This window comes from Pelophylax lessonae (genome assembly GCF_965119305.1).
Source record: "Pelophylax lessonae genome assembly, chromosome: 1".
In the NCBI taxonomy this organism is placed as follows: domain Eukaryota; kingdom Metazoa; phylum Chordata; class Amphibia; order Anura; family Ranidae; genus Pelophylax; species Pelophylax lessonae.
The window spans coordinates 500,614,176-500,632,072 of record NC_138768.1 but is presented as its reverse complement, the minus strand read 5'-3'; the positions used below and the strand labels follow the sequence as shown (position 1 = coordinate 500,632,072).

At 43.0% G+C, this 17,897-nt stretch overlaps 2 protein-coding genes across 2 annotated transcripts in view; one reads left to right on the top strand and one right to left on the bottom strand.

Moving 5' to 3' along the window:
* Positions 1-3,617: 3,617 nt before the first annotated feature.
* LOC309564448 (uncharacterized protein) lies at positions 3,618-8,223 on the bottom strand. The gene is made up of 4 exons (XM_082269078.1): positions 8,035-8,223; positions 7,037-7,231; positions 3,898-3,980; positions 3,618-3,804 (listed from the first exon to the last, which is right to left on the bottom strand). Exons 1-4 carry the CDS (start codon positions 8,204-8,206, stop codon positions 3,766-3,768), a joined length of 489 nt encoding a protein of 162 aa, XP_082125204.1. The 5' UTR covers positions 8,207-8,223; the 3' UTR covers positions 3,618-3,765.
* Positions 8,224-16,095: 7,872 nt separating this feature from the next.
* Positions 16,096-17,897, top strand: part of PIGG (phosphatidylinositol glycan anchor biosynthesis class G (EMM blood group)) — a 71,770-nt gene continuing 69,968 nt past the window's right edge. The window contains exon 1 of the mRNA XM_082272896.1: positions 16,096-16,523. Coding sequence (XP_082129022.1) covers positions 16,370-16,523 — 154 coding nt within the window. The 5' untranslated portion in view covers positions 16,096-16,369. The remainder of the gene's footprint in view (positions 16,524-17,897) is intronic.

Sequence of the window (17,897 nt, the reverse complement as noted above, 5' to 3'; positions counted from 1 at the left end):
TGATTGAGACCGAGATAACCAGGGAGGACAGAGCCACTCTATTGCCCGTGCAGTGATCAGGGAGTACTCGGATCAAATAAGAAGATCGAGCAAACCCCCTTGTCTGAGGATATTATAAAGCTGAATTTGACCCAGTGGTGAAACACGGGTCGAAATTTAAGGTGAGAGGCCATCCGTCACTGGTGGTGGGATCGTGAGCACCTTAAGCATCCATAGCGGCAGCTGCACAACTCTTGGCACTTAAGAGACTGTCTATTTTTTACTGAAAATCACCTTTATTTATAATGGACTAGCACTTAGCACTTTTTATATATTTATTCCACTTGTATTATTTATTTGATGTGTTTAAGTTGTTTTTGATACCTCACTTATGTGTTTTTTATCTGAAGTGGATGTATGGATTATGCTGATTAATTTCACTGATTGATTTAGTTATTTACCTTTATCATTACAACACTTCGAATAAGTTGCAATTTGCACAGCACGTTATCGTAGCCTTGAGCACTTTATTGTCGCGCGATATCACTTTATTTATCTGTCTGAAAAACTGACAGGCGGATCGGATCGCCTGTGTGAAAGGCCCCTTAAGCTTTTACAAGCTTTTAGGCTTGTTTAGTCATCAAGAGCTTTGGGTGGTAATTCATTTTATTAGCCAGAATAATAATTTATTCTGGCTATTGAAATAAATGAACACTCAATGTTGGAAGAATTGGCTGAGTCAGGAATCTTTCACTAAATGTAACTGTATATATATATATCTATATATATATATATATATATAGATATATATATATTAGGGATGCACCGAAATGAATTTCTAGGCCGAAGCCGAATAATAATAAAATGTTTGGCAGAAGGCCGAATACCGAACGCGGTGTTTTGCATTTTTTCCATTTATTTTGCCAATTTTTTGTCCTCTCTCTTGTCCTCTCGTGTCTCTCTCTCTCTCTCTCTTGTCCTCTCATGTCTCTCTCTCTCTCTCTCGTCCTCTCATGTCTCTCTCTCTCCCTAAATGTTACTGTAGGGAATGGGATTCAGTGCACACTGCAGCCTTGTACCATAGGGTTAATGTTAGTGACACTGTAGGGATTGGGAAGGATGCTGGGAATGGAAATCAGGAAGCATGCAGGCAGCCTTGTAAATTTTAATTGCAGATACAGGGCACTGGGCAGGTCAGGGTTAATGTGGTAACATCAATTACTCAGTGACAGTCAGTCAGTGTCAGTGTGGACTTGATCAGATTATACAGTGACAGACAGTCTCTCAGTGGTGGTAGTAGGAGGCTAGAGGTGGACTAGTAGTAGCCTGGAAAGGAGCACAGCCGCATACATACATTACTCACTCGTGCACTGCAGCCCGCCCCACACATTCAGTGAGTCTTACTCTCCTCCCTAGTTTTTTCAATGGCACATTCAGGAAGCCAATCACGCCGTGAGTAGCGGCACAGCGGAACCAATCAGGTGTGCAGGCACGCGTGATTGATTCGCTTTGCAGCTAATCACTGCGTGATCGGCTTCCTGAATGTGCCATTGAAAAAACTAGGGAGGAGAGTAAGACTCACTGAATGTGTGGGGCGGGCTGCAGTGCACGAGTGAGTAATGTATGTATGCTCACCGCTGAAGTGTCCCGGCTTCCCCTGCCTAACACGGAAGTCTGTGAGTCCTCCTGTCCTCCTCCGAGTCCCTTCCCCCTGTAAATATCGCCTATGGCCACAGAACGATAGTCAATATCATATCGACTATCGTTCAGCTCTATTATTCGGCACAAAATTATTCGGCCTTTTGACTTATTCGGCCGAACACCGAAAGTGCTATTTTTTCTATTTTCGGCCGAATAATGTTCGGCCGCCGATTATTCGGTGCATCCCTAATATATATCTATATATATATATATATATATATATATATATATATATATATATATATATATGTGAACCTAGAAATGTAGATAGAGGTGAATACTTTATATAAATCACAGTAGTTAGAGTGATGCTTAATGATGAACCTATTTCTAGTGATAGAGGCCCCCCATCCCCCTCGCATGCATCAAAGGAGAGTTTGTGTGTCTATTCCTACAGCAAAAAACCTTGAGAGATGAGGAAGCAGGATGCTACATTCCAAGACCAATTTCCAGAACCAGCGCTGACCGGAGAGATTACAGCTAAAGGATGGGACAGTTGAAGTAACCATTATTTTGCCAGATGAAGGAGTGGACATTGATTGGATGAAATATGCTATTACACTTTAGATCAGCCCAGAACACACCTATACCTCATAAATATTCATCACTATAAAAAGTGCAAACCCTATTGTATGGGTAGATTTTTATGCATGAGACAGGCTGCTTTGACTGAACTCTGTATATATCTCCATGCGCATGTAAATAAACAAATTCCTCTTGTTTTCCAAATCACTGGATCTGAGTTTGGGTCCTTTCACACGGCCGCTCCGCTGCTTAAGTCCGCTTTTTTTTTTTTTTCTTCACGGAGCGGATGACATTTGTGTCATCGGCTCCGTGTGCCCGCGCATATCATCCCATCCGTTTGCGCATGATATGCGGACATAATGTAAGTATATGGCATTGCGGATGTCAGCGGATGACACAGCTGACATCCGATTTTCCTTCCTTTCCGTTTTTTACACGGATGAAAAAATAGGGTTCTGTTCCGTTCGAAAAAACGGAACAGAACTGAAAGGAGGAAAATCGGGTGTCAGCGGATGGTATTCCGCTGACATCCGCAATGCCATTCACATACATTATGTCCGCAAATCATCCGCAAACGGATGGGATGATTTGCGGACACACGGAGCGGCCGTGTGAAAGGACCCTTTTTCCTACACTCAAACCCTAAACGTGCCTAAAGCTAAAGCACATTTAGGTGCGTTTAGCAGCATCAATCGTCTTTTCTGCCAAAAGGCTGCTTCTCCTGGATGCACTGACAGTGGGTTTATTTTCTTGCCTATAAAAGCCCCTGCCACTAAATGCTGCTAAAAGCCTATGTATGCAAGGACACATAGGCTAACATGCAGGGAAGTTTAGAGGCAGGAAAAAAATAAATTGTCAGACGCCCCTAGAAGCAGCTGCAAAAATGTCTAGTGTGCATGAGGTCTCAAGAGAAAAAGGGTGGGGGACTTCAATTGGGCTGTTATGGCATTCAATCTGCAACCTAAACCAGATAATACAAATGAATCTATAAAGACTGACAAGTATCCACTGATAGGATAACTGCTTTGGTGGCTTGTATTTTACTCTATAGGGTACAGGGAAGTTGTAGGTTATGTTGTTTATTTTCGCCGTACTGAAAAACATGCAAGCAGTTTCATTCTTCTTTTTTTATTAAAACAACTAAAAGACGACAGACAAAAAAAAAGTAAGGTGGCGACACAAGGAGAAGAGGACCCAAGCATACAATCAAAGATTTAAAGCAGGGCAACAGAAACATTTCTTATTGCCCAAACAATTAGGATCCTTGTTGATTTTCAGTTTCAGGCTGCAGACTGTTGGAACCCAATTGGTTTATACAGCCAATAAGAAATTTGCTGTTGGTACATACATATACATACACAATCTTCATGAATTAAGAGTAGGTCTACTTTTCCAGTACTTATTCATCTAACTTTACATTTTGGAATGATTTAAAACAATGAATGGTTTTGCAACTGTTGCTATAAAAAGTGTAACATGTGTGCATACATGAGCAGCATTAGATTAGCAAGCATAAAACCGAACTTGTGTACAGCAACATTTGTCAGAAGGCATATGCTTTCATGCATAACTCAGTCGATTGACAATTTCTTGAAATACCTACAAGAACAAGAGAAATAATCAATTCAATAGAAATGCTTTCAATTTAAATAGAAATAATATAAAAATTGTAACAAGGTATTCTTTACTTACACCAAAATTTGTAAACAAATATGACATTGCTATGAAGAGTGTCTTCTCTTTGTCATCAAATCTCCAACAATGAATGACATGGCCTATCCAAAAAAATAGCAAAAGGATTTAAAAAAAAACGTTACTAGATCACAAATTGATTAACATCTTTTTATTATATTCAGGCCTGTTTCACATGGACTTCAGCTTGTAGAGCAGCGTGAACAGCAAGCTTTTATGAAACTTTCAGCAATCTTTGTCCAGCTTTCTCTAAGCCTTTACAGTCGGTTCACACTGGGGCGGCATGACTCCTTACTACTTCAGGGGCGACTTGTGCATTCCCATTCACCATGACTTCGGAGCGACTTGCATGGACTTCACATAAATGGAAGTCTATGCAAGTCGCTCCCAGGTCGCCCCGAAGTAGTACAGGACCCTTTTTCTAAGTCGGAGCGACTTGTGTCGCTCCTATTAGAACGGGTCCTGTAGCAGTCAATGGACCGCGAGGGAGCGCGACTTGTCAGGCTGACAAGTCGCCTGACAAGTCGCGCTAGTGTGAATGGAGTCTTAAAGCACCCTTCAGCTTCTGTTTGGAAACATTATGTACAGATCGTAATGGGAGTGCTGAAGCATGCTAGCAACTTGTTTAAAGTGACAATCAGCACTCCTATTAAGATCGGTGTTCAACATTTACAAACTGTGTGTGTACAAAAGTGTGCTAGCCTAAAGAGATGCTGTACATATTGCCGCTTACTTTAACCACTTTACTACCGAAGGATTTTCCTGCTTTACGTTCAGGCCACTTTTTGCAACTTGGCACTGCGCGACTTTAACTGACAATTGCGCGGTCATGCAACACCGTACCCAAACAAAATTTACGTCCTTTTTTTCCCACAAACAGAGCTTCCTTTTGGTGGTATTTGATCATCTCTGCGCTTTTCATTTTTTGCGATATTAATAAAAAAAGAGCGAAAATTTTGCGAAAAAATTGACATTTTCTACTCTGACAGTTATAAAATATCCAATATATTCAATTTTTGTCATATATTTAGGTCAAAATGTATTTAGCTACATGTCTTTGACAAGAAAATCTTCAATGAGCGTATTTTTAACCGGAAGATTTTACCCCATTCCTGACCAGGCTATATTTTGCGATTCGGCACTGCGTTAATTTAACAGACAATTTCACGGTCGTGCGACGCTGTACCCACATTTATGTCCTTTTTTTCCCCACAAATACAGCTTTCTTTTGGTGGTATTTGATCACCTGTGCGATTTTAAATTTTTGAAAAAAAGAGCGACAATTTTGAAAAATAAAACAATATTTTTGACATTCTGATATAACATTCCCAAAAAAAACTTTAAAAATCTAAACTTTTTAACATTTTAGGCCAATTTGTTTCTGCTACATATTTCTGGTAAAAAAGAAAATCACAAAAAGCGCATTTTGATTGGTTTGCGCAAAAGTTATCGCGTTTACTAACTACGGGAAAGATTTGTGTTTTTTTTTTTTTTTTTTTTACTAGTAATGGCGGCGATCTGCGATTTTTTTGCGGGACTGCGACATTGCAGTGGAAAGATTGGACCCCTAACTGACATTTTTGACACTTTTGGGGGTACCAGTGACATTACTACAGTAATCAGTGCTATAAATATGCACCGTTACTGTAATAATGACACTGGCAGGGAAGGGGTTACCTTTATTGGTGATCAAGGGGTTAAATGTATGCCTCATGCTTACTGACGTGTGTGGGGGGGAGGGGATTGTGTGACACAGTCACAGATCGCAGGTTCAGCTATGCTGAATCCTGTAATCTGTCCCTGCCTGTCACATAGGAGATCCGCCCGCTTTGTTTACACAAGCGGGCAGATTTCCTCACTCGATCCCCGACGATCGGGGAAGACCCATGTCCTTTCCCTGATGTCTTTTGATTTTTCCCTGCTACCTTTGCACTGGGGACTTTCCTCCTTTAGTGGCTTACTTTGTTTGGTCTCTACCCCTAGACACCGTTATGTTCATTCTCTATAGCCCTGTCTCTGTTTCACAGTGCGGTTTGTCTTCCATTGCTCTCTGCATTCTCCTTCCCTCTCCCTTTCCAACAGCTACCTTCTCTGTTCATCCCCTTCCTTCCTTTCACGTTCATTCCGTTTCCATTCCCATTGTTCCCAGGTTCCTTTTCTCCCCATCCTTTCCCTTTCCTCACCCCACCTTTTTTTCCATTTTTTTTTTTGTATTCATTTTTTCAGTCCAACTGGCTCCAATTGTTTTCTCCATTCTGGCCACACCACAGCCCCCCATATGTACATTATGTTACTCCTTGAAAAAGAGTTTAATTTCCTCAAATCCCCTCTCAGGTGTTTTCTGCTCCTGTGTCTGATGTGACATTATATTGGTGACCTTCTGCAGACCCCAACGCCGGTCCTGCTACCTGAGGCGGGGGGTGACGGTACCTTCTGGCTCTGGAGGATGCTATGAATCTTTTATTTGCTCCTTGGTTCCTTGTTAATCTCATTCTAATGGTAAAATGTAACGCATTATTATTTGAAATACTATGGATATGTTGTGTTGATATACTGTGAATTATAAATCATAATGTGTTCCTTTTAGATATAGTCCCCCTGAGGAAGACCCTTTACAGGTCGAAACGCGTCGGGGCTTTTCGCTCCCCCACCTCTCCATGATTTGGGGTGATGCTGCTATGATCATGTAATGAGACTGCATAGAATACATGTCCAATGTTACTGTGTAACCGGAGCGCATAATTTACATTTCCCCATTATGGGGTGTTTTAATACATACATTATTCCTTTTGTTATATTTTTGATACACTAATAAAGTATATATTTTTACAAATCTTTCATGTCCTTACGATTATCTTCGCTGCCTAAAAACCCATTGGGGGTAGATACCTATGGTATAATTTGCTTTCAGTTACTATTTTTGGGTGAGCAGCCACTCCACGTTCAGTGTTGTATCTATTACAACATAACCACTGTAAACAGTATTTATGGGAGACAGGCGTAGGACGATCCTTGACAAAGCAAGTGACTATTACTTAGGGCAGAAAAAAAAGGAGACAAAATATTTTTAAAAGAAAGTAAAGGAAATCAAATTTGACATCTATGTTCATGTCAGCAGTCCCTATTCTAGCAACCTTACCTTGTTCTTTTTGCAAACATCCTCCTGTTTCATCTCCAATAAAAAACAATCCTTCATCAAAGCTGATTTGATCATATTTTTCAAAGTTTACTAAAAAGTGTGATGAAAGTGGATGATAAAGGGTGCTGCCATTGGGCTTCCACTTTTCAGACTGGAAGATTCCTTTGTGAGCATGCAGCTGTACAAAACAAGTTCCTGAAAGAAAAAAGACCACAAAATTAACGCTGATTGATTGATTGATCTCCCTAAATAGAAGAATACAAGATTTCTTTAACCACTTGCCGACCGCCCAACGCACATTTACACAATGTACGCGATTATGTGCATGCGGTCTCGGTGCCGCCAGAGCCGCACTCCCGCTGAGATTAGACACAGCTGGAGCCAGACCATGGGAGGAGCAGGCGAGATCGCCGCTGGCCACCCGCAATCTTCGGGAAACTGACAGAAGAGCCACCTGCCTATGTAAACAAAGCAGGCGGGTCTCCTGTCAGACAAGCACAGAGAGATTGTGTGTCTCAGCTAAGCTGAAACACTGATCTCTGTGTGCCTTTCACAGAGCCCCCCACAGTTAGTAAGCACATTTAGGAGCACACTTAACCCCTTGATCACCCCCCCTTCCCATGCCAGTGTCATTTATACAGTAACAGTGCATATTATTTAGCACCGATTACTGTAGTAATGTCACTGGTCCCCAAAAAGTGTCAAAAATGTCAGTTAGGGGTCCAATCTGTCTGCCACAATGTCGCAGTCCCACTAAAAATCACTGATCACCGCCATTACTATTGTTACTAATGAGTGTTTTGGCATACTAACTTACTAAGTGGAGAAGATTGGAGGGCTCCATACGTATCTTTTCTGGAGTATATTTTGGTTGGCAAGGATGGATCTGAGATGGCGCAGAAACCTGGAGGTGGAGACCTAGAGCTGTGTGCTGAAGGAATGTGAAAGGCTAAATATGAATAATACAAAATAAATTATTAAGAGTCTTTTTGACCTACCTCCCAACCTAGATGGAGCTTTTAAATCATCTTTCTCCCCACTCTTATCACCTAAATAACCATTTTCATTCCTTTTCCGTTTGTGAGCTATTCCATTATAATGTTGTTCACCATTCCATGCAGGGAGACTGCCGTTACACAAACCAAAAGTGAATGTATTATCACATTCCATGCCAGGAGACTGATTTCAAAAACTGTAAAAAAACAAAAAACAAAATGTATGAACAATGCACAATGTTGGTTTACAAGTGTAATACAACACAAAGAAAAACATTGCGTAATTCCCAATTTGTCAGAAACAGATTTTCTAGTGTGACGTAAACATTTGAAAATGATCCACAGCCACCCGAACAGTTATACTTATTATTCTGGTACCGTACTAAGTTTTTAAATGTACCGTATTTATTACCTGTGATTTGCAAGACTTTGTATGTCAGCTTCCATTTACAAATATAAGGCTAGGTTCACACTGCTGCCATGAGATTTTAATCCGACTTTTAATGCGATTTTGTAGTGCGGCTTGGATGCAACTTTGGTTAGGTTTGTATAGTCTATGGGGCCAAAATCACACTGGAATCGCACCAAAGGAATACAGGAACCTTTTTCCAAAATCGCTCCATGCTGAGTCACATTGATGTGAACAGGCACCACTGAAAACAATGCGATTTCTCTTGTCATGAGATTCTGCGTGACTCCAGTCGCTTCTAAAAATTGCACTTTTGGGGGTACCAGTGACATTACTACAGTAATCAGTGCTATACATATGCACTGTTACTGTAAAAATGACACTGGCAGGGAAGGGGTTCATTTTATTAGTGATCAAGGGGTTAAGTGTGTCCCTAGGGGCGTGTTTCTAACTGTAAAGAGGTGTGGCTTTTGATGTAACCACAGAGACATACGACCCTACATAGCAGGATCGTATGATCTCTGCTGTTACACCAGGGAGAATGACAGACGGCTTTGTTTACATTAGCCGTCTGCTTTTCTCCCTCTCCAGCGGGAGATCGCGAGTGGCCGGCGGACATCGGGCCCGCCGGTCACATGGCGGGGATGCAGGGGAACTTTGCCCAGGAGGGGCTGACTGCCGCAGTAAATATACTGTGGGCGGTCGGCAAGTGGTTAAAGGATGCTCAACTGGTGCCTAGGAAAATATCCCCCACACCATTACAGCCTGAACCGCTGATATAAGGCAGGATGGATCCATGCTTTTATGCTGTTTATACCAAATTCTGACCCTACCATCTAAAGCCCCATACACACACGCAGATCGTCGTCATACAAATGTTCGTCTTTTCTCCCCGGGATGTCGGTGTCTGTTGAAAAGTGCAAAGACAGCACAAGAATTTTGTCCGCAGACTTCAGCTGACTGCAGAAGTGATGTCATGTAATGGTTAACTTTCCCTGTGTTTTTTATTTTCTGAGCATGCCCAGTCTTGCAAATCTGCGGTCTGTCGGCTGATTTCTGTACTGACAGGCGAACAATCGTCCGTTCTGGTGTCCGCAGACAAAAATTTTCATGTTTGCAAGAAAGACTCTTGTCCGCGGATTGTGTGCAGACATCTGTCGGAGGCACCATACTAACACGCGTACAATCGGCAGATCTTTCGTCCGCCGACGTTTGTATGACGACGATCTGCGTGTGTGTACGGGGCTTAAATGTCGCAGCTAAAATCGAGACTTATCAGACCAGGCAACATTTTTCCATTTTTATTTTATCCGATTTTGGTGAGCCTGTGCAAATTGTAGCCTTAGTTTCCTTTTCTTATCTTACAAGATTGGCACCCGGTGGGGTCTTCTGCTGCTGTGGCCCATTTGCTTTAAGGCTCGATGTGTTGTGTATTCAGAGATGGTATTCTGCATACCTTGGTTGTTATGAGTGTTTTTTTGAATTATTGTTACCTTTCTGTCATCTCAAATGCCCATTCTCCTCTGACATCAACAAGGCATTTTCCTCCACACAACAGGATATTTTCTCTTTTTCCGACCATTCTCTGTAAACCCTGGAGATGGTTGTGCGTAAAAATCCCAGTAGATCAGCAGTTTTTGAAATACTCAGACCAGCCCGTCTGGCACCAACAACCATGCCACGTTTAAAGACACCTTAGGCTGGGTTCACACTGATGCATCGCATGTCATTTGTACAGGAATCGCATTGGATTCCTGTACAAATGACATACAAATTCAGTGCGGTGTGCGAATTGAGCCATACATTATGTATGGCTCAATTCACACTGGATGTGCACCAAAAAGGTGCAGGACCCCCTTTTTGTCCGCACAGGAATCGTATCGCATGAGTTCGAAGACCCATGAGATCTGATCCATAGTGCGAACTGCGTTCTGTGAACCAATTTGGGGGTGTCCTTGATGTTATATTGACTCCCGCAGAAGTTCGCAGAACACAGTGTGAACTGCCTGCTATTCTGATGTGGTGCAGGAACCCGCACAGGAATCACCGAGGTTCCTGCACCACATCAGTATGAACCCAGCCTGATGCCCCGTACACACGTGCAGATTATCTGAAGACTTTTGTCTGCAGACCTACCAAAACCATATAATATGAGGTCAAACCTAAACACTTTCAATTTGTATGCAATCCGGCAGGCCCTTGCACTACATAGAAAAGGTAAGTCTGCAGACAAAAGTCTTCAGATAATCTGCACGTGTGTATGGGGCATTAATCTCCTTTCTTCCCCATTCTGATGCTCGGTTTGAACTTCAGCAAGCCGTCTTCACGTCTAGATGCCTAAATGCATTGGTTTGCTGCCATGCGATTGGCTGATTAGCAATTTGTGTTATCGAACAGGTGTACTTTATAAAGTGGCCAGTGAGTGTATGTAGTATTATAAGGCTTTCCTTATATAAAGCTTGTATTATTTCCATACTGGTGTGCATCTATATACTTAAAGTTAAAAAGTTTAACTAAAGTACATTTTTTTTTTTTTTTTTTAGTTTTGGATCGAGTGGAGAGGGATTAGAAAAACTTGTTTTTGTTTTTTTGCAGTCTGTGCCCCCGTTAAGGAGATTCACCCTCCTTATTTGTGCTGTTTACCATTATCATTGAAAGTGAAAGGAAAAGTAAGAGAAAATCCCAAATTTTGAGTTGTCCCCAGGAAAGTAATAAAGAGGAAATCTTCCAACGGGGACACTCGTTTTGGTGACCTTGGGGTCCCCAAGGAGTTCCCTTTATTTGCAGGGATTTCCTCTTACTTCCTGTTTGGCTATGGGACAAGAAGTGAAGGGAAATCTCCGCAAGGGGACACAGATGTGGCAAAAAAAATTATGACTGGGGTTATAACCCTCCCTTGCTATATCCAAAATGAAAAAATAAGTTTTGCCTATAGTCCTACTTTAATGTTATATGATGGTTGCAGTAGTTCCTCGGATCCAAATAACTTTGATTAGATTACTGCTTAAGGGCCGCTTCCGTAGGTGGATCCGTGCTGCTCAGCGGGGATCGATCCGCCGATCCCGCTGATGACAGCTCTGTCTCCGCTTGCAGTGCGGAGAGGGAGGTGTCGCAGCTCCCGCTGCTCTCTATGGGGGGATCGGATGAGAGCGGACCGTCTGTCCGCTCTTATCTGATCCGATCCCTGAATGGATGGAAAAATGGGGTTTCCATCCGTCCAGATTTCAGCACAGGATCGGATACGGATGGCAGCGGGTGTCAGCGGAGGTGTCTCCGCTGACATCCGCTGCCCCATAGAGCTGCATGGAGGATCCGATCAGATCCGCCTAAAAAACTGACAGGCGTATCTGATCAGATCACCCGTGTGAAAGAGCCCTAATAATGATGGGCTCAGGCGTGTTCAGAACGAGCCCGCCAGGAAGCCCTCACTACACACCGCCAATCATAGGCAGAGTGTTTATATGCAGCTGCGGGTCAGGAAATGCCTCACTGCTTATAATTGGTGGTGTGCAGTGACAACTTCCTGGAGGGTACTATGTGAACATGCCTGAGCCCATCTGTACTGTCCACAGAGGTCCTGTAATGGGTACTCCAAAACGATATAGTGTATATAACACCTTTCTCCTGCGCTCAGAATCCAAGCTCCCCGACCACTCTTTCCACGGGACTCACATACGGCATCTCGAATGGCTAAAGTCTTGCTGCCCAATAGGACTGGGGTAGTCCAACTGCAAACAAAGACAAAGAAGGGCGCACCGACCTTGCGCATTATCCTCAATGAGGGCATTATTAATATAATATCGAAATGGCTAATCACAAACACCGGTGTAAATCAGTCATATCAAAACCAAATGTTTGAGTATCAGGAGCAGTCCATGCAAAAGTCCACTGTCCTTATCGGATGACGTCTGACGCGTTTCGAGGCTTCGCCTCTTCCTCAGAGCCGTACTGGATGGAGACATTGCCAACTTTATTATCAAACCTCTCTCTTCCACTTAACCAAGGTATAAGTGGAAGAGTGGGGCTCCTGTACAGCAGCTCGTGGGAGCGATTCTGGGGGCACGTGCCCGCCCCCATAAGGCAGTAGGGAAGCCGATACATAGGGCCGGCGGCCGCAATTGCTGCCGGGCACCTGTGATCGCTCCCCGGGGAGAGAGAACCATGGTCTTCTGTTAACACAGCAGACCATTGTTCTCTTCTGAATTAACACAGAGCGCCTGTGAGCCTCCTATTTAGGAACACAGGTCTCTGTGTTGATTCCACAAGCCCCTCCCCCCACAGTTAGAAAACACTCCCCTAGGCTCACACTTAACCCTTTGATCACCCTTGGGTTAACCCCTTCCCTGCCAGTGTCATTATTACAGTAATAGTGCATATATTTAGCACTGATTACTGTAGTAATGTCACTGGTCCCCCCAAAAGTGTCAAAAATGTCAGTTAGGGGTCCGATCTGTCTGCCGCAATGTCACAGTCCTGCCAAAAATCACAGATCACCGCCATTACTAGTTAAAATAAATAAGTAAAAAAAAAAAAAATAATAAAAATCTTTCCCCTAGTTTGTAGACGCGATAACTTTTTTGCGAAAACCATCAAAATACGCTTATTGGGATTTTTTTTACCAAAAATATGTAGCAAAATACAAATTGGCCTAAAAGGATGAAATAATTTTGATTTTTAGAGAATGTTATATAGCAGAAAGTGAAAAATATTGTTTTTTTTTTTTTCACAATTGTTGCTTTTTTTTTTGTTTATAGCGCAATAAAGAAAAATCGTAAGGCTCTGTTCACATCTCACAAACGTGTGACTCACTTTTCAGTGTAATTTTATTTTAATGGCACCCAAAACGGAGCATGAGCTTCTTTTCAGGCGACAAACACGCATAGGGTAGCCCATGAAGCTAATGGGCTGCCCTATGTGCGACTCGCAAAATCACTCAACCAAAAAAGCCAGGACGACCGGAAGGATTTTCCCCCTTAATGACCAGGCCATTTGTTGCGATTCGGCACTGCGTTACTTTAACCGAAAATTGCACGGCCGTACGAAACTGTACCAAAATAAAATCGATGTCCTTTTTTTCCCACAAATAGAGATTTCTTTTGGTGGTATTTGATCACTGTACGATTTTTATTGTTTGCGTTATAAACAAAAAAAAAATAAAAATTTCACATTCTGCTATAGAACATTCCAAAAAAAAAAAAAGTTTTCATCAATTTAGGCCAATTTGTATTCTGCTACATATTTTTGGTAAAAAAAAAATCCCAATAAGCATATTTAGATTGGTTTGCGCAAAAGCTATCAAACTAGGGGAAAGATTTATGCAGAGATGTATAGTAACTAAGTAGAACTACTTCACTACTGTACTTAAGTACCGAAATGCGGTATCTGTACTTTCCTAGAGCAGAATTTTTTTTCTCCTACTTCCACTTTTACTTCACTACATTTTTCAATGATTTCAATACTTCTACTCCGATATTTTTTTTTTTGTGCTGCATAGTTACTCGTTACAATTATAAAAATTACCACTGCCAGAACAGTAGATGGCAGGTTTCATGAAGCTCAAAACATGTGTATTATCAGCGCATACGAAAATAAATGCTACTGTATGTGTAAATAAAAGCTGCATTTGAAATAATAAAAAACAATATGATGTTCAAACTTTTGACTTCTTTCTTTAATAACTACATAACACAGTACTTGTACTTTTACTTTCAGTACTTGAGTAGCAAATTTTTTTTAAAAAACTACTTGCAATACTTAAGTACAAAAAATGTTGAATACTTTAGTACTTCTACTCAAGTCACTTTTTGATCGAGCACTTGTACTTTTACTCAAGTATGGGTTTCGAGTACTTTATATAACTCTAGATTTATGTCATTTTTATTAATTAATTAATTTTTTTTTTTACAAGTAATGGCGGCGATCAGCCATTTTTAGCGGGATTGCGACATTGTGGCAGACAGATCGGACCCCTAACTGACATTTTTGGGGGGGACCAGTGTCATTACTACAATAATCAGTGCTAAAAATATGCACTGTTACTATATTAATGACACTGGCAGGGAAGGGGTTCACCTAATGGGTGATCAAAGGGTTAAATATGAGCCTAGGGGAGTGTTTGCTAACTGTGGGGGGAGGGGCTTGTGAAATGACCATAGAGACCTGTGTTCCTATATAGAAGGATCACCGGCGCTCTGTGATAATTTCAGAGAGAAGAACGGTTAGCTGTATTTACAACATCTGACCGTTCTCTCTTAGCGGGGAGCGATCGCGGCCCCTGGCCCCATGCATCCCCGCTGCCTAGTGGGGGTGCTCGCCCCCAGCACCACATGCGTGACCGGCGTAGTACTACGTCGGTTCACGCAGCCGAGACAGCCTGCCGCAGTATAAGTGCGGCGGGCGGTCCGCAAGTGGTTAACCACTTGCCGACCGCTCACTCGAGCTCTACTGTGGCAAAGTGGTTAGTTATCGTCCAGCGACGTAGACCTACATCGCTGGACTCCTCCCCTTGTGGGCAGCACTCGCGCGCCACCGGAGGCTCGCTCCTGCTGTAATCATTCACAGCGGGAGTCGAGCCAGGGGAGGAGCGTCGGCGATCGCCGCTGCTCTTTCCCGATCGTCGGGAATCGAGTTTGGAGATCCGCCCGCTTGTGTAAACAAAGCGGGCGGATCTCCTAAGTGACAGGCAGGGACAGATCGAAGGATTCAGCATAGCTGAACCTTCGATCTGTCCCTGTGTCACACAGTCCCCTCCCCCCACACGTTAGTAAGCACCAGGCATACATTAACCCCTCCCTCTCCAATAAAATTAACCCCTTCCCTGCCAGTGTCATTTTACAGTAACAGTGCATATTTATAGCACTGATTACTGCAGTAATGTCACTGGTACCCCCAAAAGTGTTAAAAATGTCAGTCAAGGGTCCGATCTGTCCGCCGCAATGTCGCAGTCCCGCAAAAAAAAAAAAATCGTGGATCGCCGCCATTGCTCGTTAAAAAAAAACACCAAAAATGACAGAAATCTTTCCCTTAGTTAGTAAACGCAATAACTTTTGTGCAAACCAATCAAAATACGCTTATTGTGATTTTTTTTTACCAAACATATGTAGCAGAAAACAAATTGGCCAAAAATTTTGATGTTTACATTTTTTTGGGGGGGAATTTCATATAAAAAAAATGTGAAAAATATTGTTATTTTTTCTAAATTTACGCTGTTTTTTTGTTTATAGCGCAAAAAGTAAATATCTCACAGGTGATCAAATACCACCAAAAGAAAGCTCTGTTTGTGGGAAAAAAAGGACATAAATTTAGTTTGGGTACGGCGGCGCACGACCGCGCAATTGTCAGTTAAAGTCGCACAGTGCCGAATCGCAAAAAGTGGCCTGGATGTAAGACAGCAAAATCCTCCGGTGGTAAAGTGGTTAAGGTGGCGTGGCAGGGGATGTGTCCTATGCATACATATGTTTGCTAATAGGTGTCCCCTCATTCCCATCTGAAAAAGTTGGAAGGTATGCTCATGGGATGTGTAGTTGTGCAACAGCTGGATGGCCGTAGTGTGAGGATCCCTGGTCTAGATACACAGAATAAGGAAGCAATCCTTACCACACTATAGAGATGAATACAGGGCCGTGTATGGGACAGGACAGTTGTGTGACAATCTCTCGCCTCTCCTGTCCCCAGCTGATAACAGACTATGCTCTGATCTCCGGTAATGCTCTATTGTGAACACCACACTTCCCGCTTGTTATGGTCAATGCTGATTGGTAGATCCCTCAGATCATGTGAGTACACTGTAGAACGCGTTCTCACTGCTTTGTCCCCCCACAGCCACCGTAATGCGGAAGTGGACGCAGGAAGTGTCGCCGTGTCTGTGTTCTCCCATTCAGATGTGTACTGTGGCTTAGCTGCTATCCGGGGGACGGTGACAGGGGAGCCATGAAGGTCGGCTCGTCGGTGCTTGCTTGCTGCTGCCTGCTTGTTCAAGTGCTGGGCCTGGCTCTGTTCCTGCGGGGGTTCTTCCCAGTCCCTGTCCGCTCTCAGTCCAGGAGAAGCAGCGCCTCTGATGTACCTGCAGAGCCATCGGTCACAGGTGAGAGGACACACACCTCTGGGTTTGCAGGGCTCCATAAATCATGGTGCTGTATAATGGAGAGAGAGGGAAAGGCAGAACTTCAGCATTTACCTACAAAGATGTGAGGTCATGTCAAAGCTGGGGCACACAGAATCTGGGGCATTTCAGCATGACAACCAATCAGGTTTCGTTTTCAAAGTGTTATTTCATCTTTTCTGAAAAAATGTAAGGGCGCAGTGGTGAACTAACACTGTACTACCACGTTTCACTGAAAATAAGCCCGGGTCTTATATTTATTTTGGCTACAAAAAATGCATTAGGGCTTATTTTCGGGGGGTGTCTTATTTGTCCCCAGTCTTCTCTCCCCCGCTGTCAGCTCAGGAGTCAGCATCTCTGTAATCCCCAAAATAAACTCTAGTTAACCGCTTGCTGACCGCCGCACGACTATTTACGTCTGCGGTCAGCCCCTCACAGGCAAATCGACATAGGGCTACGTCGCTAGCCTGTGAGGCTCTAGGGAGCGAGCGCGCCCCGCCGGAGGCGCGCCCCCGCGCGGTCACGGACCCCCCCCCCCCGTCCCCCCCCCCCGCGCGTGTGCCCGGCGGACCCACTTGCGATCGTCCGTTACACCGGAAGAAAGGCAGGCGGCTAATGTAAACAAAGCCGCCTGTCATTCTCCCCTGTGTAAGAATGGAGATCAGACGTTCTACTATGTAGGACCGTTGATCTCTGTTCTTACACCAGTAGCCACAGCCAATCACAGTTAGAAACACGCCCCTAGGACACACTTAACCCCTCCCTCTCCAATACAGTTAACTCCTTCACTGCCAATGTCATTTTTACAGTAACGGTGCATATTTATAGCACTGATTACTGTAGTAATGTCACTGGTAACCCCAAAAGTGTCAAAAATGTCAGTCAAGGGTCCGATCTGTCCGCCGCAATGTCGCAGTCCCGCAAAAAAAATCGCAGATCGCCGCCAATACTCGTTAAGTAAAAAACAACAAAAATGACAAAAATCTTTCCCTTTGTTAGTAAACGCGATAACTTTTGCGCAAACCAATCAAAATAAGCTTATTGTGATTTTTTTTTTTTTAACAAACATAGATAGCAGAAAACAAATTGGTCAAAAATTTAAAAAAAATTTGATTTTTAAATTTTTTGGGGGGAATTTCATATAAAAAAATGTGAAAAATATTGTTATTTTTTCAAAATTGTCGCTCTTTTTTTGTTTATAGGGCAAAAAGTAAAAATCGCACAGGTGATCAAATACCATTAGTTTAGGTACAGCGTCGCACGACCGCGCAATTGTCCGTTAAAGTCACGCAGTGCCGAATCGCAAAATAGGCCCTGGTCAGGAAGGGGGTAAAATCTTCCGGGGCTTAAGTGGTT

Excerpts from the sequence above, each read along its gene's own strand:
- LOC309564448 (XM_082269078.1), bottom strand. The coding sequence starts at position 8,206 with ATGGAATGTGATAATACATTCACTTTTGGTTTGTGTAACGGCAGTCTC. Across the intron at positions 7,232-8,034 it reads AGCTCCATCTAGGTTGGGAG|GAACTTGTTTTGTACAGCTG; the intron begins GTAGGTCAAAAA and ends TTTTTCTTTCAG. Across the intron at positions 3,805-3,897 it reads ATTTGTTTACAAATTTTGGT|GTATTTCAAGAAATTGTCAA; the intron begins GTAAGTAAAGAA and ends TTGTTCTTGTAG.